Source organism: Elephas maximus, chromosome 3 (genome assembly GCF_024166365.1).
Source record: "Elephas maximus indicus isolate mEleMax1 chromosome 3, mEleMax1 primary haplotype, whole genome shotgun sequence".
In the NCBI taxonomy this organism is placed as follows: domain Eukaryota; kingdom Metazoa; phylum Chordata; class Mammalia; order Proboscidea; family Elephantidae; genus Elephas; species Elephas maximus.
The window spans coordinates 68,419,985-68,447,299 of record NC_064821.1 but is presented as its reverse complement, the minus strand read 5'-3'; the positions used below and the strand labels follow the sequence as shown (position 1 = coordinate 68,447,299).

The 27,315-nt window shown below is 37.3% G+C and overlaps 1 protein-coding gene across 4 annotated transcripts in view; it reads left to right on the top strand.

The window, feature by feature from the left end:
- The window catches only part of EYA3 (EYA transcriptional coactivator and phosphatase 3), a 134,255-nt gene that overhangs the window by 72,807 nt on the left and 34,133 nt on the right, over nt 1-27,315 (top strand). For 2 of the 4 annotated variants that reach the window (XM_049878445.1, XM_049878444.1), the window contains 5 exons: nt 152-195; nt 2,747-2,826; nt 8,284-8,350; nt 11,255-11,391; nt 18,874-19,011. In XM_049878445.1, the coding sequence (XP_049734402.1) occupies nt 152-195; nt 2,747-2,826; nt 8,284-8,350; nt 11,255-11,391; nt 18,874-19,011 (466 nt within the window). The remainder of the gene's footprint in view (nt 1-151; nt 196-2,746; nt 2,827-8,283; nt 8,351-11,254; nt 11,392-18,873; nt 19,012-27,315) is intronic. The other 2 variants (XM_049878446.1, XM_049878447.1) reach the window with 2 other exon arrangements.

Sequence of the window (27,315 nt, the reverse complement as noted above, 5' to 3'; positions counted from 1 at the left end):
AAAAGCATAGCAAGGGTTAATTAAATAAATCTAAGCAAAACAAAAATTGGTTACCCTGTAATTTATTAATATTGGCCTGCCATTTGAGTAGCTAGATGATTTCAAAAATAGATCCTTGGATTGGTACTCTTTGTATATTTATTTTTTTCAGGTGAAAAAAGTCAAGATGCAGGAATCAGGAGAGCAAACTTTAAGGTATGTAAAGTCAAATTTCTTTTTAATGATCTACTTACAGTTTTTTTCACATGCCGATTAGTATGTGGGCATGATGGCCCTTCTTTTGGTTCTTACTATCAGCCTTTATATTTTGAAATTACTTGGTTTCAGATAAAAATTCTCTGAAACACGTACATGCTGATTATTGACAACACTTGTGTTGAATGAGAATGAGGTATTTGTGATGCTCACTTTTTACAGTTTGGGTGGTTTTTTTGCATTTCCTTTTTCTTTTTGGTATTTTATTTTAGAATAACTTTTTTCATGGTGCACATATTGTTCAGTAGGATTTATGTTTATATGGCTCTAAAAATTATATGCAGGTAGTCCCCGACTGACAATGGGGTTCTGTTCTGATGACTCTGTCATAAGTTCGTTCTGACGTATGTTGAATACCTCACCTTTTTTTAAAGTTTTCATTGTTATTGCCTTTATTATAAGTATCTTTATAAACCTGATCTTTATTTGTATTTGGGGGTTGGCATGAGAATGATTACATCAGCAAATTAAGTGCTGTAACATTGTATATTACTAACAATAAAGATGTGCAAAAAAAACCAGACGGTCATAAATGTAACTCAGATACGTCGTAAATTGGGGACTGCATGTATTGGGACAGTACATCATTTCTCTAGAGATAATAATTTTAAATGTTAACCAAGTGCTAGCATTAATTCAGTATTCTTGGCACTGTTGTTTCTATTTAGTCTCTAGATGCTCATTTGAATATGTTGAATATTAGGAATTTTGCTGTAACCTAATCCAGGGTCATAGAATTTTAGAAACTGGCCCACTGCATCTCGGACCATATATATATCACCACCTTCTAAGATACAGAATCTAGAAATAGCCTTTCAGCAGTGGGTAAACAGTGAACCCCAGAGCTATCCAGGTACATGTAGAAGACAAGCTAGTCATTGTAGTCAGAAGTGTGAAGTTCTTGTCCAGTTTTATGTCTTTTCTCTGGGATTTCTGTTTGAGTAGGTATGAGACGGGGTCCAGAAGTCTGTATTTTTAACAAGCATTAAGGTAATTATAATGACTAGGCCAGTTCGGGAAACATTCTGTAACTACTCAGCATGATTTCTTACCCTTGCCCTTCAGTTCCCATAGTCACATCTTGGTGAGTACATTAAGTGCTATTCCAAAAATACAGGCATTTGAGTAAATAGATAAACATAAATTTTATCTGGGGATTTAGCAGTTAATTACATCTGAGGAAAAATTGCTTGAACATTCAAAATATACCAGAAAAAGGAAATTTATTTGAATACTGGAGGTCAGTTTCAGAAATGTTACGAGAGCTTTAAGAATTTTGACTCTGTATTTTTATATAAATAATATTTTCTTTTTAAATTTTGCTGTGTAGAAACTACTCTTACCTTTGATTAGTCAGTCTTATCTTTCCAGATACATAGAACGGCTCCTGCAGTGTCCTCCACCTCTCCCTAGGGTGTAGAAGAGCAAAGCAGGTTTCTTTCCAGGGAACGTGAATGCCTGGGCTGGGAAGAAGTTTCAACATAACAATAATAGCTACCCTTATGTTGTACTTACTAAGTTCTAGTCTCTAGTACTTTTGATATATTAATTCATTAATCCTCAAAACAACCCTATGAGGTAGGTTCTATTATTATCCCCACTTGACAGATAAAGAATCTTGGGTACAGAGAGGTTCAGTGACTTGCCCAAGGTCTTAGAGCTAGTTATTGGCAGAGTGGAATAAGAACTATAGCAGCCTGGCTCTGGAATCTGCACTCTTAACCATTATGCTATACAGGTAGTTGAGGGAATAACTGGAGAGTGGAAAATATGGGAGAAAGAAAAGGGAGAACATTGTGAGGAATGAAAGTTAGAATAATCTCCATTCCATAATTTGAGAATCTTCCCAGCATCAAAGTGGTTAGTATAATGATTTGTCCTCCCAACTTACATCATTTACCTTTCACAGTTTCTCCTAATTTTCCTTATACGTTAAAAAAAAAAAAAAAAGCTGCTTAGTCTCGAGTATAATATATAATGAAGTGTTTATTGAGAGTGGGGAGACATGCAATGGAATGAACCATTTCAAGGGCTCCAAACCCCTGCTTGTAGGCACCCATGTGTAATTTGAAAAAAACTTCTCAAGTGATGCTGATTAGTAGTTGATTGAGAGCCACCTGTCTGAAATCATCTGCCTGCTTGCCTGTGATACTTTGGAAACAAAGTGACAGGGAAGCATTTTAGTGTTGTAGAATTATTCTTTTACCGTATGGTCCTTAAAGAAAATCTGACTTGCCTGTGGCTTAACTGGAGTTGCTGAGATATAAAAACTCAAGGGGTCTGGAGATACGAAAAAGAGCAGCAGAATACCAAGGATACTAGCCCTGGGCCTGACTCTTCAAATAGCTCCTAAAAACCAAAAATGAAAATATCATGAAGAAGATTTACCTTGCCTCTTACATATACCCTGGGAGAAAGTGGGTTTGGTTCATCACTTTCAGCAATCCAGCACATCAGTCAGGAGCTAATGTATTCATTTTGGTTCTCTCAGTCAAGTAAGCAACCCAGAAGTCAGTGATCAGAAACCGGAAACTTCAAGTCTCGCTTCAAACCTTACCATGTCAGAGGAAAGTAAGTATTGTATTCTGTGCATGATAGAAGAGGCATTCCTATTAGCAGCTGATGCTATTCTTTTATAATTGGTTTTCACCGATTGCCTTGTTTGTCCCAGAATATCCAGAAGGCTTTCCTGCCCTGTGTGTTCATCCTTGTGCTCTCCTATTAGCTTTATTGACATAAAGCTGAGGAACAAAATCACCTGGAATCTGCTTACCCAAGGAATCACATATGGTGATTTTGTTTTGAGGTTGAACGTTCTAAAGGTAATAGTGCCTTACTCAAAATCAGAAAAGTTTGTGACCCAACCCCCAACTACTGCTACAAAAAGGACTTGGTATTTTCCCACCTTTCTAACTACTAAATTATTCCACCTGTCAGTCTAGGACAAAAAAGAAAAATCAATTCCCCACAAGCTCAAGATTAATATTAGGCCCTGAGGTAGATCCAGCTTAATAAGATACACACTCACTCCCTCTTGCCAACCCTCACTCTCCTAGAGAACAGTTATTATATTCATTCATTAGACAAAAAATTATAGAGTGTTCTGTTTTTTCTTCTGGGGACACAGGCTTTGTCTCACAAACCTGCCTACTCTGCCACATTGTCTTCATGGGGCAAATAGTCCTCCCTGAAATTAAATTGCTGTGCCCTTCCATATTTTACCCCACACTTTCAAAGAATAAATTTGTGTAGGACACTTACAAAAGCGGAGGAGGGATAAAGCACTTGTTCTTGGAAAAAATGTTTTTCTCTTAAGACAGTTCTTCTTAACCTTATTTATACTTCCAATTATAAAAAACATGTATGAGTCTTTTTTAAAGATATACTTGATTTCTGTATATTATTTGCTCAGAAATTATTCTGTTCCTGTGGTTCTCAAACTTTTAGCATTCATGAGAATCATCTGGAGTGCTTGTTTGTAATATAGAATACTCCTGTCCCCCTCTACCTTCTTGTCACACCTCTGGACAGGAGCTATCTACAAAGTCTCATGTGTCTACTTGCACTAAGAAGCACACTCCTCACCAGTATATTGTATGTCTTATAGGCCAGTCTATCCTTTGTCTGAAGAATTGCCTTTGGGAATGGTTTTAGTTTTGGGCTAACAGAGAGTCTGGGGGCCATGACCTCTGGGGTCCCTCCAGTCTCAGTCAGACCATTAAGTCTGGTCTTTTTTACTAGAATTTGAGGTCTGCATCCCACTTTTCTCCTGCTCCATCAGAGATTCTCTGTTGTGGTCCCTGTCAGAGCCGTCATTGGTTGTAGCCAGGCACCATCTGGCTCTTCCGGTCTCAGGCTGATGGAATCTCTGGTTTATGTGGACCTTTCTGTCTCTTGGGCTCGTTTTTCCTTGTGTCTTTGAAGTTCTTTATTATCCTTTGCTTCAGGTGGATTGAGACCAATTAATGCATCTTGGATGGCTGCTTGCTAGCTTTTAAGACACCAGATATCACTCACCAAAGTGGGATGTGGAGTCTGTGTTTTTAAGAAGTTAGCTCGGTGATTCTGATGCACTCGGTCCATACTGTGGAAAACTGCTCTAATCAGTGGAAAGTGTCTCCTCCAATTTCTTGAATGTCCCACTCATCCCCAAGAAAAAAGCCTGTAACCTAAAATCCAATAATCCACAAACTTCAGGGCCATGAAATAAGTTGAATCTTCTTACTCCTTCTAAATAACTTATTTTTTTTCCTTCAGAAACTTTAGTTCCTTTGAAGTCTATATCTTTACTTCCCCTTACCTTTCCTTTTTACTTCAGACTGAACTCCCAGTCGTTCTGCTCTTTAAAGACTTGATCTTCTCTGTTTTCTTCTCTATCCATACTTATATTCTTGGTTATTTCAACATCCATGTAGATGATCTATCCAGTACCCATCATATCCCTCTTGTCTCCATTTCCCTTCTTACGCAGCATAGATTGCATGGTCCTTTATTGTAATCACTCCCTTACAAATACCCTCAATAACTTTGCCCTGGTACTCTCCTCACTAAACCCCAGTCCTATTTTAACCCAGTTCTCTACCTTTTCCATAAATGAATTCAAGTAACTAAACATTATTAGGTAAAATTTTATACCTTGCTGACTAGTTTCACCTTAGTCATAATCACAGAGCCTCAACTGGGCATTCACCATGCTTGAAAATCCTACTACATTTGTCTAATGAGTTTTGCCTTTTGATATTACATACCACCTCTTTCGACGCACCCATACTCTCTCATCTTTCCTCACTTTCAGCTGATGACGCCTTCTCAAATAGAAGTTGCCATATAGGAAACTCCCTTTTATCTCACCATCACCAGATCTTCTACCTGTGTTTGTACCCATGTTTTATTGCTCCTTTCTTGTAAGAATGGAAGTAATGTTCTTGCTCCTGTCAAAGGCAAGCCCTTTTCTTTATATTCCATATCCTATCCCCTCTCACCTCCAAGGACCTTTGTACTGTAGTTATCCTACCACCACTCCTGCATCATTCTGGTGGCATAGTGGTTAAGTGCTACGGCTGCTAACCAAGAGATCGGCAGTTCGAATCCTCCAGGTGCTCTTTGGAAACTCCATGGGGCAGTTCTACTCTGTCCTGTAGAGTCACCATGAGTCGTAATCGACTTGATGGCAGTGGGTTTGGTTTTTTTTTTTTTGGTTTTATCCCCTCTCACCTCCAAGGACCTTTGTACTGTAGTTATCCTACCACCACTCCTGCATCATTACTTTCTCCTTCTCTTCTTTTTTTTTTTTCTCCTTCTCTTCTTAATCCTTTTTGCCGATAAAGAGACATGCACTAGTATCTACCATGTTAAAATAAAAACCTGCCCTTGACTTTTCATCCCCTACTAGTTATAGACCTTCTGTTTGTTCCATGATACACCAGAACCTCTGGAAAGAGTTGTCCTTACGTGCTTTCTCACAGATCCCACTCACTCTACAACTCTCTCAAATTTAGCTTCTGTACCCACCATTCCAATGAAAGTGCGCTTGTCAAGGTGATCAGTGACTTTTATGTTGCCAATTCTAGTAGCCATTTCTTTCTTCTCATATTCTGCCTCTTACCACTTTTCTTCCCACCTCTCCTTTACGTGCCTTTCTTATCTCTAACTGAACTCTGAGTGTTGGCAGACTTCAGGGCTTGGTTCTAGGCCATCATGTTTTCTCTTTCTGCATCTGTCATCCGTTAAATCCCATTCCCATTGCCGCCAATTCAAATCTGACTCAATAGCAACCCTATAGGCAGAGTAGAACTGCCTCACAGGGTTTCTAAGGCTGTAAATCTTTGTAGAAGCAGACTGCCACATCTTTCTGCCATGCAGTGGCTGGTGGGTTTGAACTGCTGACCTTTCAGTTAGCAGCCAAGTGCTTAACCACTACACCTCCAGAGCTCCATTATATTATTTTAAATATGTACATTGTTAATGAATCCCAAATTTATATTTCCAGTCTGACTTTTTCCCTGCATTCCAGATTTATGTATCCATCTGTCCATTGGATATCACCATTTGGATGGCTGAAAGCAAAGTCAGACTTAAAATGTCTGAAAAAAAAGCTGTTGATTCCCTTGTTATTGTTGTAGTTGTTAGGTGCAGTCCAGTTGATTCTGACGCATAAAAAATAAACAACCCCATATTGCAGATTAGAACTGCCCCATCAGGTTTTCTAGACTGTAATCTTTATGGGAGTGGATTGCTACATCCTTCTCCTCCCATGGAGTTGCTGGGTAGGTTTGAACCACCAACATTTAGGATTCTCTTAAACCCCATCAAATCTGTTCTTCCAAACGTCCCCATCTTAGAAAGTGGTATGACTATCCCTCTAGTAATTCAAGCCAAAAACCTGGAATTCATTTTGTATTCCTGTTTTCCTCATTCCCTGCATTCAGCTCTATCAGAATGCCCTGTCAGTTTTACCTTCAGAATTTATCTCAAGTTCTTTCATTTCACTTCATCTCCACTGTTGCATGTTTAGTCTAAGCCAGCATATTACTTGCATCTCCTGTTGTATAATAGCAGAATATACTTTGACCCTTTATAGTCCTCTCATAGTTCCTAATTACTACAAAAATCAAGGTTCATTCATTCTCTAGAGATGTAAAAATTGGCCTAAATCACCCAGAATGTTATGTCAGTTTCTTCTAGAATGAAATTGGTGGAGGAGTAGGGTTTTGGATTTTTGAAAGTACCTGTCCACAGAGAAGGAACCATATGCAGAATTCAAAGGAACTTACCATACACTTTGTGAAGGATGGTAAGAACTTTAGATCTAATTGATATCTCCTTCATTTTTGGCAGTTATAGTAGACATCTATAATGCCATCAAGTCAAATCTGACTCAGTAGGTGACCCTAGAGGACAGAGTAGAACTGCCCCACAGTTCTATAATGAATATAATCTACAAGTTTCTAATAATTATTTTTAAAGTATAGAAACAATGGTATTGGGCAAGATCTTCTATAATAAATGTGTAGGTGTCGATTTGTCTAACTGTTGAGCATGAATTGACCCCTTATCTGCTCTTGACCAAGGTGCCCTTTTTGGGTCAGGCACTCTTTCAGGGAACCCAGCTAAATATAAAGTTTACCCCTAGTCCTTATTCACAGTAGAGTGAGCTTCTTTATAGATGTTGAAAGAAGTTCTTGAACAGTTCAGGAGCCTGGTGCACCCTCACTGTGATCTAACTGTCTACAGCATGGACTGAGATAGGGCCTAATGAATAGGATTCTGCTGCCTGTCAAACATGAGTCAAATATTTGCAGGATTTATTATCCCAGATGAAATCATGAGGGTGAGACCTTCGCAGCAGCTATTCTAGTTGCAGTCAGTGCAAAAGGACTGGCTGGGAAAGCCTGTTTACTTGATGGTTTGTCAGAGCATCACCTCAGGTCCCCAGATCCTTCTCTGCTTTGCCAAACCTAAACAGAGCCTTTACTACAAAGCTTAAAAAATAGTGGTATAAAATTGTCCTTGCATCTGTTCTGCTACTGATTATACGCAGCTGTAGCTACAGCTTTCTAACAAGATGGAGTAGTGTCCTCAAGTCTGTCTTCCTGCACATCATTCTTATAGTCTTTACTTACCACACTGTAAGCACCCAAAGAATGAAGAAGCCGAAGCATAATGCGGTTTCCTAAATAGATGGTCTTGCTTTTTAAGTTTGCCTGTGAACACAGCTGATAGCTTAAGAGGTTGGTTCATTTGCGGTTTGAGATCAGGGATGAATGATGGTAGAGATGAGTTGGTACCGATCTTCAGCTCTTTTCCATATCCCCCACATTTTACCTTCTTTTGCTGTCTCCAAAAGTCTGTAAACAGGTTATTAGAACAGTGAGGTGTCTCTAATACATAGGCTTTCTAAAATTCTCATGTCCAAGCTTTATTTTGTTATTTAGTTTGAAAGACTATACAGAGAGATATGCAATTTTCCCATTTCATTTTTGAAATGTGTTCTAACTTTTTTACCTGGTGATGTTATCTTTCTTTCAGTTATGACATGCACCGATTACATCCCTCGCTCATCCAATGATTATACCTCACAAATGTATTCTGCAAAGTAAGTTGAATAATTATTTCCAAAATCTATATGCTTTTTCTCTAGGCTCTTTGCACAATTGAATTTGATATTTAATTTCTTTTCACCTCCCTTGTTCTCTCTGTCCCTACTCCAACTTTTTATTCCTTCTAAATATAGAGTCTATGTAACATCCCTTTAAAAAGCAGATGGTTGCCTGGAATAGATCGCTATTACCCAGGAGCTCACTCTAAGTGAGTAGGCACTGAAAATGCAAAATAATGTTAGTAATCAAAACATCACTGCTTGACCTCTGATTGTTCTTTCCTCCACCTTGACAAACAGATCAATAAAAACACACTGGGGCTTCTCAGGCTAATGTGTGTTCGGTTTCTTGTTTGAGGGATGTCTTCAAAAGTAGGGGTGGGCTTAAAGTAGGACAGGTTTAGTGGGTTGGAGTCTCTTAAGAGGTAATATTTTGGGTCTTCCTGGGGTAACATCAACATGTAAGGTCAACCAAGTTATTCATCTCCAAGATGGGTAAGTGCAGAACAGGGTAAACACCAGGCTACTAATTGTACATTTATAAAGAGCTGGGCTGTACATACATAAAATAGATACATGCAAATGTGATTATTAAACTGATATATATTTACATGCTTACATATGCAGCATACATAAAGAAATTGTTAACAAGAGTAAGGGATGCCAAAGGGCCGAAATGAAAAGGAAACTGGTATTTGTTTCCTTTTTGTACCCATTTGTACCGTCTGAATTTTGTATCCATTAAAAAATAGACATTAAAAAGTCAACTCAAAATTCTAATCTGGTATTAACACTAATGGTGTCCTTGGGCCAATAACTTTCATAGTTTTCCTCTTCTGTGAAATAACTATATCTACTCTCTGGAATCATTATGAAAGAATTAGATAATAAACTGTGAAAGCACCTTGAGCTAAAATGACACTACGTGAAACAGGGTATTATGATATTTAACATGTATGGAACTTAAACCAGGGTAGGATTATCCAATAGGCAAGACAAGCATGGTACCAGATAATCTGTAGTGAATAATTTCACATTTTTTCACACATCAAAGAATGTTTCTAGATGTGGCCAAGCCCTTAGTACATCCTACAGAATCAAAGCCTCTCTTCAAATTTACAGTCGCTGACGGGTGAATGACCCAGTAAGCAAGGTAAGCACGGGCTTACTTGTGCTTACTTACTAATTGGTCACTACAGATTACCAAGTAAGCCTGTGCTAACCTTGCTTACAGGGTAACCTGCCCCTGCTTAAATCCATTTGACTTGACTAAAATTTTAAATTGTTCCCATGTGACTTGAGTCACAACTGCAACCTGAACTATTTCCTGGTCTCAGATCTGGCTAAGAAGAATAGAGATTTTCAAATTCATTTACTTAGAATCTACTGAGAAGAGAATATGTTGCATATTCTAAATTCATTCATTCATTAAAAAAATATTTACATACCACTACATTCAGGACACCTTATTATCTGTGCCTTCTGTCTTAATTCAATGAGAATGGGTTTCTGTCTTAATTCAGACCCTCCTTACCACTTATCGGAGCCATTACCTTCTAATCATTTTTAATTGGACCTTCAATTCCAGTTTCTCCCCGCCTAATCCATTCTCCAAAGCAATGTCAAACTAATTGTCCTTAAAGGAAAGCTCTGATCTTGTCACTCTTTGCTCAGCTATTTCAGTGGCTCCCAGTTTCACATTTGTCTGAACTCTTGTAGCCTGGCATTCAAGGTCTTTGCTATCTATCTTTCTAGCTTTCTTTTGCAACTTCTCTTAATATAGTCTATTTTGAAGCCCTTGCTTTCTTTCTTGCATACTTTTGCTCGGGATTTTTTCCTCTTGCCAGGGCTTTTCTGTTTTCCTAGAACACCTTTTCTATCTAATTTCTTCACATCCTATCTGCTCAGTACACACACCACTTCTTTATAGCCTTCCTTTGTTCTTCTCTTCCCTAAATCTGGAAAAAAAAAAACCTTTTTACCCTTCTATGACACTAACCCCCCTTCCCAGTATTTTGTTGTTATGACTCATATGGCACATATAACACAGCCTTTCTTGCATTATAATTTCAACATAACCCACTAATGAAAATAACTGGAATCTAAAAATTCAGCATATAAAATGTGGCACCATCTTATTGTGTGGCTAAAATGACCAGGTCAGCTAGCTAGCCTAAATTCCCAGGGATGTCACTGCTGAATTTACATCCCTCGCTATCCCTGATGTGGTTGGCACCAACTAGAAGCAGTATGCTCTGTCTTAAGTATCAGCACAAAGATTCTCAGTCCTGTCTGGGACGTCCCAGACTTTCCTGGTGACCTGGCTCCTGTTTTATAAGCTTGATCTGTGGAAATTGGGGCCAAACCCTATTCCCTGTTTTCTGATGAGTTACTTGCCTTTTCTCCACCAGCCTTGTCTTCTTTTCCTAGTTCCACTTTCTCTTTCAGAATTTTAGTTTGCCCTGGGGACTAGGTAGAGAAAGAGCCAGTTGTTAATCCTGTTCTATCCAGTTTACTGTTATTTAGGATTTTATTCTATATGTAGACATAAGGGTATAAACAAGTTTAGTCCATCCTTGTATCTCACATAGAGCGTTGCATGCAATAGCATACTAAATATATATTAAAAAAAAAAAACAAATGTGTATAGGATAATAATTGGACCTTGGGAAGATGTTTGAAATTATTACTTTCTATAACATTATTCCTTAGGTAGGTGATAGTAGAACCTGAAAAAGAGCAAAGGGTTCTACTTTGTGACCATAGCAAGTGCCATTTTATGGGGTAGGTCGGCCTCCCTGTTGCTGATTCTTTCCTGTTAGTGATATTAGCTGTTTTCCCTGTTTCTCATTACTAAAATAAATCACACATAAAGGTTTTTGTTTTCTTGAACTTTTCTAGACCTTATGCACATATCCTCTCAGTTCCTGTTTCGGAAACTGCTTATCCTGGCCAGACTCAGTACCAGACACTACAGCAGTCTCAGCCCTATGCTGTCTACCCTCAGGCAACCCAAACATACGGACTACCTCCTTTTGGTAAGGCATCCTATTTTAAGCAGTTTCTAGGAATGTTGATTTATCGCCCAGGAACTTCCCAAAACCTTTCCCTCAAAAGCAAGCAAACATGACGGACCTTGGGAAGCTGAGAAATGGGTTATTCTTTGCAGAGCATGTACTCAGTTACAGGTGTGGTAGAAGTTGGGTGTGGAACTTTCCAACAGTATGTTCGATAAATGTAATATGAAATCACAGCTTTTCAAAGCACATTTGTTTATCCACCAAAATTTAGCTCTTTCTAAGATACTAGGTCTCGACCCCTGCACCTGGAAACCTTAAGTATTTAGAAAACTCTTTGAGGAATAAGTATTGGTTTAACTTTATATGTAATATGATACCATGTTTAGGTAAGCATAATACATTTGGAGGTGGGTAATTTCTTGATAAAACCAGGTAGACTAAATCTCCAGCTAGAATATACCTCATAGTTTGCCCTTTTCTTTGATTTTTTTGGCAATTTCTCCCTATCCCTCATATTCCCAAATTCTGATCAAATGTTTGCTCTGCTGAAGCATCTTAGAATGGGGGAAATCCTAGTTTTCTATAATCTTATCATGTACATAGGGAGTTTTGTTTATTGATTTTAGGTATCTTGAACATGAACTATAAGTTAGAATGATTTACCAGAAGTCAGTTTGATTTTTCTACGAGTGTATAAATAGATCGACACAGGGCACTTTATTGCCCTTGCCCTGCTTTCCTAGAATTGGTGTCAGAAATTGAGAGAATACTGTATTATTTTTCAAATTGAAAGAATGTTGTATTTTTATTCTATTTTAAAATATACAATATGTTAATAAAGTCATAGCTCTGTAGATTTTACTGAAGCAAGCCAGGAATTAGAAAAATCTTCAAAACAGATCACCACAGATTCTGGATGTGTAATTGTTGCTTGCTTTTGGTTTCCACATTCCCACTTCTTCTGGTCCATTTGGGTAGTCTTTTATGGTAGTGACAGCTTTCTTACTTTTAGGCTTGTTAGCATTCCTTGGCTCCTGGTGATTGCTAGAAACAAAAATTGGGCATTATATATAATGATAGTGGTAGTTGATAACTGCATGAGAGAAGGGAGACAGAAATTCTTTTGTTTCTCCCATTTACGTATGCATGGCTCCATGCCTGTCAGTACCAGCCAATGTACTAAAATCTTGTATTTGTGATATATTTAACCAGCCAAGACTGAGTAGTCCTTTTGGAAGGGGACTCCTTTGTGAATATATTTGTGTTTGTTTATTTTTGTGTATATTAAAGCTAATTTTCCAACAACTGCCTATGGTAATAGGCTAGCAATTATAAAAGAAGAATTATCTTCACTTTTTTTACGCTGTTTTGATTTACATTCAATTAGCAAGCCCAATGCCTTTTACAATGGTATTGAACAGTTGATCATTCTTCTGTTCAGTATTAAATAAATTTCCTATTTTACCTCCGAACTCAACTTACAGGATACCTAATGTAGTGCCACAGACATACAGGGCCTATATATTATAGTATCTTTTATGGCCACTGCATTTCCCTTGTATTAAATAAAAGGAAAGAAAGAAATTCTGTAAAGTAGGCATCTCTTTTAAAAATTTGAAGGAAACTGTTTAAATCATGAAGAGCTATAGCTAACAGCAGGCTCCCTTAGTAATCTTTTTTTTTTTTTTTTTAATATATGTGGGGCACGGGAGATTTGTGTTTCATAAGTTCCTCTCTCAGCAATTCAAAGAGAGATAACCATTAGCTTGATTTGACTTTAACAAGTGAGGCTTACTGTAGAGAGATTCAGTTTGGAGTGAATAAATGCGAATGAGTCCCTTGGTTAGCACTAGCCTGCTAACCAAAAACACTAGCAGTTCAAATCCACCAGCCACTCCTTAGAAACCCTGTGGGGCCATTCTGTTCTGTCCTGTAGGGTTGCTATGTATTGGTCCACTGGACGGCAACAGGTTTGATTTTTGGACTATACCAGGTAGTACTCTAAGAATAAGTACTTCATACTTTTCATTATTGTGCCATTTAATTCTTAGAACAGTTTTATGAGGTAAGTAGCAGCATTATCCCTTTTTATAGATGAGGAAACTGAGATTTAGATGAATTAAGTAACTAGCCCGGAGTCATGCACTTAGTAAATGTCTGGGATTAGATTGAACCCAGATCTGTTTAATTTCAGAGGTGCTCATAAATTTAGATCCATTGTAAAAATATGGTCTCAGAGTTGAGTTTGAAATTAAAAAGCTTCATCCTCTTAAAGAGTGGGGAGAAGGCTAGAATAAATCTAGGAAGACTATCTTATAAAAAAATCTTCAGAAGTAGAGGAATAGTGGTCATATTCTTTTCAAAAGCTTTTATAGAAACAAGGCAGGGTGGCAGGAGGGGGAATGGAGGTTTAACTGCCAGTGTCTGAAGGAATTATGTGTGTGGAAAGAGCATTCATTTATTTTTAATGGCTTATAAATTATGCTCTTAGTAGCCATTCTTCTAACTTATTTTAAAAGAACTTTAATGTGATGAAGATTTGGCAATATGTATCAGGAGCCTTAAAGATGTTCATACCGTTTTCCTCAGTAATTTCATTTCTAAGAATGTATCATGTGGTACTAATTAGAGATACCTACAAAAATTTAACCAAAATATTCATTGCATCTTTGCTTATAATAGCAAAAATTTAGTAACAACCTAAATATTGGATACCAAGGTATGTGTTAAATTGCAGTGTATCCATAGAATGAAAAGCTATGTAGCTGTTGTAAATCATATTCTTAAAAAATACTTAGGGTCTTGAGACTATTTAGAATACACTCAGTATATTGTTAATTGAAAAAAGCAGTATATAAAACCGAAAGTATAGTCTGATCCCAATTTAGTGTTTTAAAAAATGCATCATACAGAGTAATTTGGAAGGAAAAAATGTGAATGTTAGCAGTGCACATTTGATCTTATATACCATGTAACCATGAAAAACGAGGACATAGTTCCTGTATGCACAGGTTTCGGTTAACGTATGTAAAAACAGACTTCCTACATTTTCTTATTTTCTGTAATATACATCCATTTCTTTTATAATCAGGAAGAGTAATCAAATTAAATTACTTAGTAATATATTATTAATCCCAATCATCTTAAATTAACAAACCAAGATTTTCTTTCATAGGCTTTTTTCCAACATTAGTATATACTTCAATTCCTAACCAAACTTCTCTACAGATCCGCTGCTCCGATATGTATTACTCTAAACTGAACTGCTCAGATTAGTTTGGTTAGTAACATAGTGAAGTATTCGTGCTGGAGAAACTTGGAGAGTTTGTGATAAAATCCCATTGTGGGGCACAGGAGCATTACTGCTCAGGGTCAGACCTCCTTTCCTTTCGTTAGACCAGCTGTTGCTCCACAGCATGCTTTTGGTGCTTAAAAGTACCTGAGAAGCTTTGTAGTTGTAGGCAAACAGCCATGAACTAGGAGTCAGGAAACCAGGATTTGGTTTCCTTATTTGCTGTGGGGAGTAAGTGCTACATAGTCAAAACATTTGGTCATCCTAGCTGTTACCTGGAACTCTGGGAAGGATGATTTTAGAGGAAGATATTTATAAGCTTAAAAGAGTAGGGCTGCTGTCACGCTGAAAGCAATGTCCACATTGTCTTTTATTCCTCTGTTTTTCATAAAATAATTATATATTAAATATATACTTTGTGTTTCTGCCCAAAGACATTCAAAATGATCTGTTCTGCTGTTTGTCTTAGGCATTTGTGGCCTAACTTTTGACCTTACGAGAGGGACCAGTTTATAGAGACAGTTTACATTTTTAAACTTTCAAAAATATATTAAATAATGAGACTAGCAAAGCTTCTCAGTAGATATTGTTCTTATTAATAAGGTAACATTTTAATACAAATGTAATAATAAACATGTTCACAAATTCAATGCCTTAGGTTTAGAACCTACTTGGAAAAAAAATTGATTACACTAAATCTGAAAGTTATTAAAAAATTTAAATGATGATTTTTTTTTTTTTTTTTACCAAAAAAAAGTGATAAACAACCACCAAGAATCATGGCACTAATATTAAAGTTTCACATCATACAGTAAAACCTGCAAAAGCCAAAACCTGTGTAAAACAGAAACCTGTCAGAGCAGGAAAACTCAAATATCTTCTACTAATAGACAGCAATAGAGAAGTGGTAAGACTGCACCCCGTCAAAGGCAGGAAACTTGAAAGACCTGGAAAAATGAGGCAGCCCTGTTGGACTCCAACTCAAGCTGACTTCATGTGTCCCAGAGTAGAACTGTGCTTCATAGGGTTTTCAGTGACTCTGATCTTTTCTTCTGAGGTACCTCTCGGTGGATTCGAATCACCACCCTTTCAGTTAGAAGCAGAGTGCTTAACTGTTTGCACCACCCAAGGACTCCTTAATTCGTGGTACAGATGTTAATATTCCTCAGTTTCTACAAATAAATTATTGTATATAGTTAATAAACCAAAAAAATCAAATCCGTTGCAGTTGAGTTGATTCCAACTTATAGTGATGACCCTATAGGACAGAGTAGAACTGCCTCATAGGGTTTCCAAGGAGCGGCTGGTGGATTCGAACTGCCAACCTTTTGGTTAGCAGCCGAACTCAACCACTGGGCCACCCAGGGCTCCATATGGTTAATAGATAAGAAAAAAAAATACAGCATTTTTTTAATGCCTTTATGGTTTGGGGCAAAGCAGTTGTTATGTCTCATTGTTGACCACTTAAGATTTTCACATCTCCTTTTACTATGCTTAAATTCACTTATCAATGATTTACACCAAGGTTTCTCACTGCCCCAGTGAAGATGGAGCCCTCATCAAAGCATTAACATTTCTCATTATATGTTATTCATTGACTAAATTCATCATCAGATTAGGGGTAAATGAGATAAGTTAATATTGAATTTGAAGTCATGGCTAACCTTGGTATTGATTTCTTACCTGAATTGTGTTTGATAAACCTTCTCGGACATAAATTTCAGCTTCAGCTACATTGATCCAGCAACCATAACTATTCAGAGCCCAGTGAGCAACCAAGCAAAAACCAAGTTTTTTTTTTTTTTTAATAGATTTTGCATAGCTCAAATTATCCCAGAAGCTATAAACTAAAGTTCATGAGTATTTCACTCATAAAGGACGTCCTTAGGCTCTCATACAGAAGCAGTTTAGTCTCATTTTAACTTTTGATTCTAGCAAGCTTTGCTTATGATTTCCTAGTTTCCTGCAAATTAAGAGAGGTACAGCCAGAAACAGGAGATTGTCAAGAAGTAGCAAATCACAGGGAAAGACAAAGTGACATAAAAATTTAGAAATCTAAGAAGTATAATTGAGTTCTATTTTGTGCTAATTTCGGTATCTTCACATATCACAATAGCCTCTGGGAGTATCTCAGTAATATCTATAACACAGCACTGTATTGATCTTTATAAACAGTAATTCTGAAAACCTAAACCTATGTTCGCTATTTCCTCTCTGCTTAAGAAGGCAGGAAAGAATATAAAAGTATTTGAGCAAGATTGTTACTTAGGAGCGTTGTGATAAAAATAAAGTAAAATAAAAGTGAACAGCCATGATGCCTATCAATAAGAGATTGGATGTAACGTAATTTATTTAACTAATCATTGAATGTTATGCAACTGTTTAAAGGGGAGAGTAGGTCTTTATTGCAAAGAATGGGAATTCCAGAACACTTAATTGTGCTCATGAGGAACCTTTACATAGATCAAGAGGCAGTTGTTCGGACAGAATAAAGGGATACTGATTGGTTTAAAGTCAGGAAAGGTGTGCGGCAGGGTTGTGTTCTTTCACCATACCTATTTAATCTGTATGCTGAACAAATAATACAAGATACTGGACTATATGAAGAAGAACGGGGCATCAGGATTGGAGGAAGACTCGTTAACAACCTATGTTATGCAGATGACACAACCTTGCTTGGTGAAAGTGAAGACGCCTTGAAGCACTTACTAATGAAGGTCAAAGACCACAGCCTTCAGTGTGGACTGCACCTCAACATAAAAAAAAAAAAAATCCTCACAACTGGACCAATGAGCAACCTCATGATAAACGGAGAAAAGATTGAAGTTGTCAAGGATTTCATTTTACTTGGATCCACAGTCAACAGCCATGGAAGCAGCAGTCAAGAAATCAAAGGACACATTGCATTGGGTAAATCTGCTGCAAAGGACCTCTTTAAAGTGTTGAAGAGCAAAGATGTCACCCTGAAGACTAAGGCATGCGTGACCCAAGCCTTGGTATTTTCAATCACATCATATGCATGTAAGAGCTGGACAGTGAATAAGGAAGACTGAAGAAGAGTTGACGCCTTTGAATTGTGGTGTTGGCAAAGTATATTGAATATACCATGGACTGCCAAAAGAACGAACAAACCTGTCTTGGAAGAAGTGCAGCCAGAATGCTCCTTAGAGGTAAGGATGGCGAGACTGTGTCTTACATACTTTGGACATGTTGTCAGGAGGGATGAGTCCCTGGAGAAGGACATCATGCTTGGCAGAGTACAGGGTCAGCGGAAAAGAGGAAGACCCTCAACGAGGTGGATTGACACAGTGGCTGCAACAATGAGCTCAAGCATAACAATGATTGTAAGGATGGCTCAGGACCAGGCAGTGTTTTGTTCTGTTGTGCATAGGGTCACTATGAGTCGGAACCAACTCGACGGCACCTAACAAGAACAGCAAATCTTTATATTCTAATATGGAAAGACACCTTTAAGATGTATTATGTGGAAAAAGCAAGTTACGGGTAGTATATATAACATGATCCCATTTTTATTAAAAAAAAAAAAAAATTATTAGTAAAGGCATAGAAGAAATCTAGTGATTCTTCTCCAAGCTGTTAATAGTGGTAAGTTTGGATGATGGGCTTATACATGGCTGTATTTTTTCTAAGTTACATATTTCTTTAATGTTTTTCATTTATAAAAACAAGCAGGTATTTCTTTCTTAATTGAAAGAAACAAAGATAAGCCAGCTTAAGAAGGTAGAGAAATATTTAATATATTTTAGAAAAATTTGGTGCTTGTTTAATGGGTAAGTGAATTCCAAATTTATGTGGAATGTCTCCCACCCTGACAATTGCGTCATAAGTGATTTAGCACTATACATGAACATCAGGCACGCTTTATGACATATACTCCAGTTGGATGTTAGTAGCTTGTTCTCTGAACCCTGGTCAGTTTCTCCCAGCCATTGAAGTAAGCTTATATACCATAAATATCACTATTGGAGTTTTTGGCAAATTTTTTGTTTTTATGGCTCCACCCCCCAATTCTTTGAAGGTGTATTTGCTTGTGGTAGATTACAAGTGGGAGAATCAATAATTTTCTTTTACAAGCAAATTTATTTTTAAGGTTTAGATTTTAAACCTACTGACTAATATTTGCAAGCATAACCATGCTTTTCAGTCCCCATGTATTGTTTATAATTGGTCCAATTTATCTGATTCAGGTGCATTGTGGCCAGGTATGAAACCTGAAAGTGGTTTAATTCAGACTCCACCTCCAAGTCAACACAGTGTTCTTACCTGCACTACAGGGTTAACCACAAGCCAGCCAAGCCCAGCACATTATTCTTATCCTATTCAAGGTAAATAGGCATGGTTGTGTGTTTTTTTGTTTTTTGTTGTTTTTTTTAATCTACCTGTATCTCCAAATTGGGTAATACAGGAGCTCTTTCTTCTAAAATAAAAGGGGGTGAGATTTGCATTTGTGCATGCCTTTTGTGTTCTGCAACCCAGAGCCAAGGAGTGTGATTCCTAAGAGGTTTATATCTTTAATGTGAGCTGCTTCGAATGTGAGAATTAAAGCCTTGCCTTTTGCATGTTGATGTCCAGAAAACCTCTCAGATTTTGCACTAGTCTGTTCTCAGTGGCATTGTTAATGAGCAGAAGACTCCCCGACTTCTCTTACATGAAGTCCAGTTGTCAGAGTGGTATGTGAGAGTATGCTGCTTTGTGAGATGCGTGCTGCCTTTCTGCTGTGGTTTATTACACACTCACCCCGTGTACTTCCTTTTTTTTTTTTTTCTTGGTGAGAACTTTCTTTTGGTAAAAAAGCTGTCTTGTTTCTGTTTTGTGATGAATAGTATAACATTAAAGCTTGAATTCTGAATATCTCTGTCTTTCTGTTCTTCCTCTAAAAGATTAGAATTATTAGAGAAAAAAGTCAAAGAAATTCAAAAGGCAATATGGAATTAATCTCCCCCCAATCCAGTGCAGGCAGTTTGTCATTGCTCAGATTGTTAATGTCCAAGTACCTTTTCATCTGTTTCTTTTCTCCTGATTTCTCCCAGCTTTTAAATTTTATTCTTTATTAAACGGGTGTTAGAGGGATGAAGATGGAACAGCAAAAACTTGTCCGAGCATAGTCTTAAATGTGAACTTTGTGATGGGAAAATCGAGGTAGATTAGTTTAAACAAAATATTTTGCTTTTCATTTTCAACTGATTTCAGTTAAATGGTTGAGGACCACATCTTCTTGGTCCGGTGACAGCAGAACTGGTCACTGCTTTCCTAAGACCTTGCTCTGAGCTACCTTCATCTCCTGCTGTTTATCAGGTCTCTCTTTTCTTATTTATTTCCCCCTCTTTCTCTGCCCCCTCCCCCTTTTTTCTTCTTATAATGGAAACAAATCAGGAGGGGAAAAAGTCAAGAGCATGACTTGCTTTATCTTCTCATCTATTCCTCCTTTTGTTTTCATAAATGTTTCTCTAGGTTGATAGGCCTTTTGAGTCCAACTACAGACAGATCCAATAGCCAAGTTCCTCCTAAATAGATACAGCTCCAGTAATCACTGCCAAGTAGTGAGTGAAGAGCAGGGGGTTCACTTATTTCATATTAATAACCCTCTACAGAGGTATAGAAACCTCCACTCTTCTGTAGTTGTATATTGAATTTGAGGAGGCTGATAGCCATGCTTACTTCTCCCTCCCTGCAAAGCAAGCGAGCAACCACCTCTTGGGGTCTTTTAGGACCTGTTGCTTTAAAGGGCCCTTGAAAATATCCCTTAAGTTTCATTAACCACTATCCTAAAAATTTGTTATTTGTTAGTGCATTTTTTCCCTTTCAATGGGTTATTTTGTTAATAATGATAATTGCTGGCAATTATTAAGTGCTTACTATGAACCTAACATTGTTCTAAGCAATGGGTAGATTTACCACCCTATGAGGTAAGTACTATTATTAAGCAATGGGTAGATTTACCACCCTATGAGGTAAGTACTATTATTAACCTCATTTTACAGGTAGGCAACCTGAGGTACAGAGAAGTTAAATGACTTGCCCAAGGTTACAGAGTTAGTAAATAATTAAGTCAGAATGTTAACTGGGGCAGTCTGGCTCCAGAGCATGAACGCAATACTCTTTCCTAACGCTCTGTCACCTCCAACTAGATTATTCCTCCTGCTTGTTTTCTTTTCCTTTTTTCCTCTAAACTTAACATTATTTGCTTCTTTATTTCCTGTTTACCCATTTTCTATCATTAAAATATTCATCATGAGACTTTTTGGATTTTCCTTTATTTGTGATTTTTAATATTAAAGTCATGATATCAATACCAACTCTTTTGTATTTAAGAACCTATAGTAACAAATATCTAAATTCACTTTTCCTCCCTTTTCCTGGTTAACCTATTGGCCCATTTAATGTTCCTTAGCACTTTGGCAGATGGTAGAAATTAAGACAAAACTTAACCATCAAGTTAACAAGTTTTGCATTTATTCTGAAGAAAAGATTAGTAGAAGAGCAAATTGAAACAGTTAATTAAAATGAAATATGAGTATTAGTGGTGGAATTACCTGGGTTCCCCACTATCAGTATCACTCACCTTACCTCTACGTTCCTTTAGCATAGATAAGATACGTTAATTTCTTCCTTCCCCTTGTGTAATACTCTAATCATTCCACAGAATAAAAACAAGGTGCAATGTATTCATTTATTTATTTATTTATTTATTTTTAAGTAGTCAAAACAGCAGCGTCACCTCAACCAACCCCCAAGCACTCCGCAGTTGAAAACAGCCTGCCTTGCCCGGGAAGTTAGAAAAATTTTCTCAAAAATCAAATTCCAATTCTGGCTTGATCAACTCTGAGTTTAGCAAAGTACTGCAAATCAAAACCTTTTCTTTAGTTTGTACATCAGTGGCACAATAATGAGAAAGAACTACCGAAAATCCTTTGACTTTTAGATCCGTCTTTAAATCAGCCTTTCCCAGAGAGTCTCTGACTGTGTGGTCCTGTATCTGGTCATTTTTTTCAGTTGAGTTGATTCGAATGATTAAATAATATTCAAATGACAAAATTAATTTCAGAAATTTCAAAATTTAACTCAGTCTTGAATTTTAATGAGTCTTTGGCCTTGAATAATATTGGTAACACATAATTGTCTTTGACCGGGAAATTTTTGTTTTTTTATTAATAGACTTTTCTTTTTAGAATAGGTTTAGATGTACAGAAAATTTAAGCATATAGCCAGTGAGTTTCCCCTATTAACATCTTTTATTAGTATGGTACAATTAATGAGCCAATAGTGGTACGTTATTATTAACAAAGGGGGCAGTGGTGGTTCAGTGGTAGAGTTCTCACCTTTCATTCAGGAGATGTAAATTTGATTCTTGGCCAGTGCACATCAAGCGAAGCCACCGGTAATCTGTCAGTGGAGCCTTCCATGTTGCTAAGATGGCGAACAGACTTCAGTGGAGCTGCCAGACAAAGACAGATTAGGAAGGAAGGCCTGGTATTCTAGTTCCAAAAAATCAGCCATTGAAAACCCTATGGTTCACAGTAATCCGATCCCACTGTCATGAGGTCACCATGAGTTGGGGGCCAACTCAGTGGCAGCTAACAACAACAGCATTATTAAGAAAATCCATAGCTTATTCGTATTTTCTTAGTTTCTACCTGATATCCTTTTTCTGTTCCAGAATCCCATCCAGGAGACCACATTGCCCTGGTGGCACAGTGGTTAAGAGTTCAGCTACTAACCAAAAGGGCAGCGGTTCAATCCACCGGCCACTTCTTGGAAACCCTAAGGGCAGTTCTACTCTATCCTATAGGGTTGCTATGAGTTGGAATTGACTGAAGGGCAATGGGTTTGGTTTGGTTATGGGTCTTATCTCTTTAAGCTCCTCTTAACTGTGTAGTTCCTCAGGTTTCCCTTGTTTTTGATGACCTAGACCCTGGTGGCATAGTGGTTAAGAGCTACAGCTATGAGTTGCAATCAACAGCAACAGGTTTTTTAGACAATTTTAAGGAATACAGATCAGGTATATTGTAAGATGCCCCTCTATTGGGATTCATATGATGTTTTTCTCATGATTTAGACTGGGATTATGGACTTTGGGGAAAAAAATCACAGAGTTAAGGTATCTTTTTCATTACATCATATCGAGGGGATACTGTAAACATGAATTTTAACCTTTGGTGTTGGCCTTGATCACCTGGCTGAAGTGGGAATTGTCAATTTTCTTAACCGTACTAGTCCTCTTATTTCTCCCCCTTTGCATATTCTTTAGTTGGAAGTCACTGTGCAAAGCCCACACTTAAGTATTATACTCCCAGTTCTTTAGGGTAGAACCAAACCCATTGTCATTGAGTCAATTCTGACTCATAGCAACTCTATAGGACATAGTAGAACTGCCCCGTAGGGTTTCCAAGGCTGTAATTTTTACAGAAGCAGACTGCCACATCTTACTCTCTTGGAGTGGCTGGTGGGTTCAAACCACTGACTTTTCAGTTGGCAGCTAAGTGCTTAACCACTGAGTCACCAGGGCTGCTTCCTTTTAGTGTAGAGTATCTATGTAATTCATTTTGAATTCTTCTGCATAAGAGCTCTGTGCAGAGCTCTTCTCCCCCCATTTCTTAATTTATTTATCCATTTATGTATATCAGCATGGACTCATTTATTTTATACTTTAGGTTATAATGCAAAGTATTTATTTTGTTGCTCAAATTGTTACAGCTTGGACCGTTGAGATATCTTTCAATTGGTTCCTATGTCCATTTTGACATACTTCCCTATCAGTGTGAGGTTTTTTGTTTGTTTTTAAGCACTTCCTATCTGGCACTACTAGATGTTCCAGGCTCATCTTATCTATTTCCTGTCTCAGCCTATAAACAGCCATTTCTCCAATGGAGAATTTTATTGGAGAACGGTATTAGAAAACCAAGATCTGGTTTCGTTGCAACTGGGTGTCATTTCTTTTAGGCCCTCTAAGCTGACAGAGCAAAGAAATATAAGTGTGTATATTAGCCTGCATATATACACATATCTGTGGATATTTCTATATGTAACTGTATCTGTATTAAGTTAAATATGAGTTCTTACTGATGTCTCCAGCTGTAATCCATCACCACATGGAGCATTCTAGCCTCCTACCCTTGCCGATCTGTAAATTTCCACTCCAGTAGTGAGACATCTTGAGTAGGAGGTTTAGACAACCTCATTTACTACTTTGATTTTGCTAAGCTTTTCGAGGGGATGTTTCTGTCTTTGTGCATTTGTGTAACCCAACCACACAGAACACTACTTGGTACATAGTAGGCATTCAATAAGTATTTGATAAATAAATGAGTTAATGAATGAATGGCCCACTTAGGCAATTGGTTTTAACCAAAATATGCACAGTTTCTATTAAATCTCTAATGATCAGTAACTGAATGAGTTTTTCTGTTACATTGGCCACATACTGAGAATAAGTTTTCGGAACCCACCCAGTGGCCACCGTTTAGTTAATTCCTGATCTAGCAGAAGATAATGATTTTGCACTTCTCACATAGTGCATGAACCTCACACGTATTTATTGAGCATTACCTACTATATTCTAGGCACTATGCTAAATGCTGGAGATGATGGACAATATAGTAATATTCAGCTCTCATGGTAGTTACAGCCTAGTGGGAGAGAGAGAAAACAAGCAAGTAAATAAATAAATAAATTTTGAAAAATACTCTGAAAGAAACAAATAGATTTCTGTGATTGAGAATACAGGAAAAGACTTACTTTTAATGAAGGGATCAAAGAGGGCCTCTCTGAGGATATAGGACCTGCTGAGAAGGATCCATCCATGCTGAGAAGGTGAAGGAGGAGAGCAGCTACAGCAGTCCAGGCAGACAGAACAACATTGCCAAGGTTCTCAAGTAAGAAAGACTTTGTATTTTTTGAGTAACTCAAAGAAAGCGAGGGTGGTAGAGTGGCATGATATGAAAAGAGAGAGGTAGGTAGAAACTGAATCTTGTACAGACTTTTATGTGCCATCAACCCTTAATTCAACTGTGTCTCCCTCACCATTCTGTAACTATGGTCTTCTTACCAAAACTGTTTCTGTATGTATAGGACTATATTTGGTGAACTTCCAGTGGGTCATGGTTCTCAGAAGCTTCATCTTTTAGTGATTTGATGGCAGGATTTGACAGCATTGTCAAGACAGGAGTGGGAACTATCCGAAAACTGTTGCCCATGCCATTGGCATTTGGAGAGCTGACAGCTATTAGATATATTACAATAGGAGCTACAACTTGAATTATATATGATACTCCAAAATTTTGCTCTTTTTTGCATATTTCATTGTTCTTCATATTTTAATACTCTTATTTTTTTAACTTGCAGTTATTTGTTGCGTAATTAATATGCAGGATGATCAGCACGTTTTTATGAGGTGCCTGGATTTTTTTGATGGGGGTGTGAAAATATACCCAGCAGAACATATACCCATTCAACAATTTCTACCTGTACAGTTTCAACTACATTGATTACATTCTTCATGTTGTGTCACCGTTCTGTCTCTACCCACATTGTTTCACCACCATTGACTTAGATTTACTACCCCCTAAACTTCTCATCTGTGCTTTAGAGTTACTTTTGTCAATTTTTATATGAATAGATAATTATTTAATAGAACACAGAGCTCAGGGCAAACATTATTTACTAATTTACCTGAACTCTTGCTTAGTTTAAATATTAATTCAGGGAATAGTTTCCATTCAAGGTTTAGGGTTTTCTCAGGGCATTAAATTTGGGGGTTCCACCAATCTCAATGGTTCCAGTAAGTTTGGATTCCGTTATATTTTGGATTATGTTCCACATTTTTACCCCTTTTGATTAGGATTCTTCTATTGAGCCCTTGATCAGAATGTTCATTAGTGGTAGCCAGGTGCCTAGCTTTTTAATTATAGCTATATGTGGGCTAAGGCATACAGTGATTGTGTACATTTTTAGATGAATTTAGCTTGAGTTCAATGATGGTCACAAGAGCCTAAACAAGTATTATTTAATTATTGTCTGTCTTTCCTCAATAGAATTTTAATTTCACAAGGGCATGTGTGGACTTTGTCTTTTCTACTGCTTAGTCCTATAGTGGCTGGAAGAGATTCTGGGCACATAATAGAATAAATAAATGACATATGATAGAAATGATTTGTTTGAGTTGGAGAAAGACATGTTATTGAGCTCTATAAACTTCTTAAGTCAGGAGGCCTGAATCCTCTATAAGAAAAGCTATTGCTGAGAGATATTTGTAGATTTTAGTACGGTACTTGTCCAAAAACTCAGACAGTATCCACAACTAGCTAATCAAGCCATTCTTCTGCATGTAGAAGTCCAGTTATCCCAGCACTGTTTATTGAAGAGACCCATTCTTCCCTATTAAATAACCTTAGCCTCCTTGTGGAAAATCAGTTGACCATAAATGTATGAATTTATAAATTTGAGGATTAGGTTTTCTATTTCTGAAGAGTGTTGGGTGTTTTGTTTTTTTTTTAATTGGGCTTTAGGTTAGTTTCTCATACAAAGATTTATACACACATTGTTATATGACCCTAGTTGATCGCCCTGTAATGTGACAGTACACTCCTCCTTTCCACCCCAGATTTCCCGTGTCTGTTCAAGACTGTTGGAATTTTGTTGGGGATTGCATTGAATTTATAGATTGCTTTAGGTAATATTGACATCTTAGCTATATTAAGTCTTCCAATTCAATGAACACAGAATATCCTTCCATTTATTTAGGCCTTTTTAAATTTCTTTTAGTAATGTTTCATAGTTTTCCGTGTGTAAGTCTTTTACCTTCTGGTTAAGTTTATTCCTAGGTACTTTATCCTTTTAGATACCATTGTAAATGGTAATGTTTCCTTAATTTCCTATTCACTTCGCTCATTGCTGATATATAGAAACCCAGCTGATTTTTGTGTGTTGACTTTGTATTCTGCCACTTTGCTGAATTTTTCTCGTAGTTTCTTTAGGATTTTGTATGTATAGGATCATGTCATCTGCGAAAAGGGATAGTTTTACATCATTCATCGCAATTTGGATACCTTTTATTTCTAGCCTAAGTGCCCTGGGCCTTCCCTGTTCTTCATGAAAATTTTCCTGTTAGCTTTCCCCCAGAGGACTTTGTTGCTAATGGAATAGGTCGTCATTGGTGTCTGAGTAGTTAATAGTCTTAAGCTGGATCCTGATGGAAACCCCTAGGTGTATGTGACTGCTGTAGGAACCCTGTCTAAGTGTGCTTACGATAAGTCAGAGAGAGCGGTTCAAGACAGTACTTCAGGTCTCAGATACACTGTCCACATGAAGGAAGTCACTTTGGTGAATATCAGTCACTGAGGCTTTATTGTTTTGTGTTGTTTTTTTCCTTCATTGTTCCCTAAAATCCCAGTGGAATCTGATGGAAGGTTATGAAAACTGTGTTTACTACTTTACTATTTTGTCTTAAGATAGGCCATCCAAGTACTTAAAAAGTACATTTACCTGTCCAGAAAAATATTTAGTACTTTTTGTTTTTCTCCAAGTTTATTGATAAATCTCTAAATACCAGATCATCGTGGTTGCTGATCCACATTAATAATCCATTAATTCGAGTAAAGCCTAAGAAGCAGTTCCGAACACTTTAGAATTTG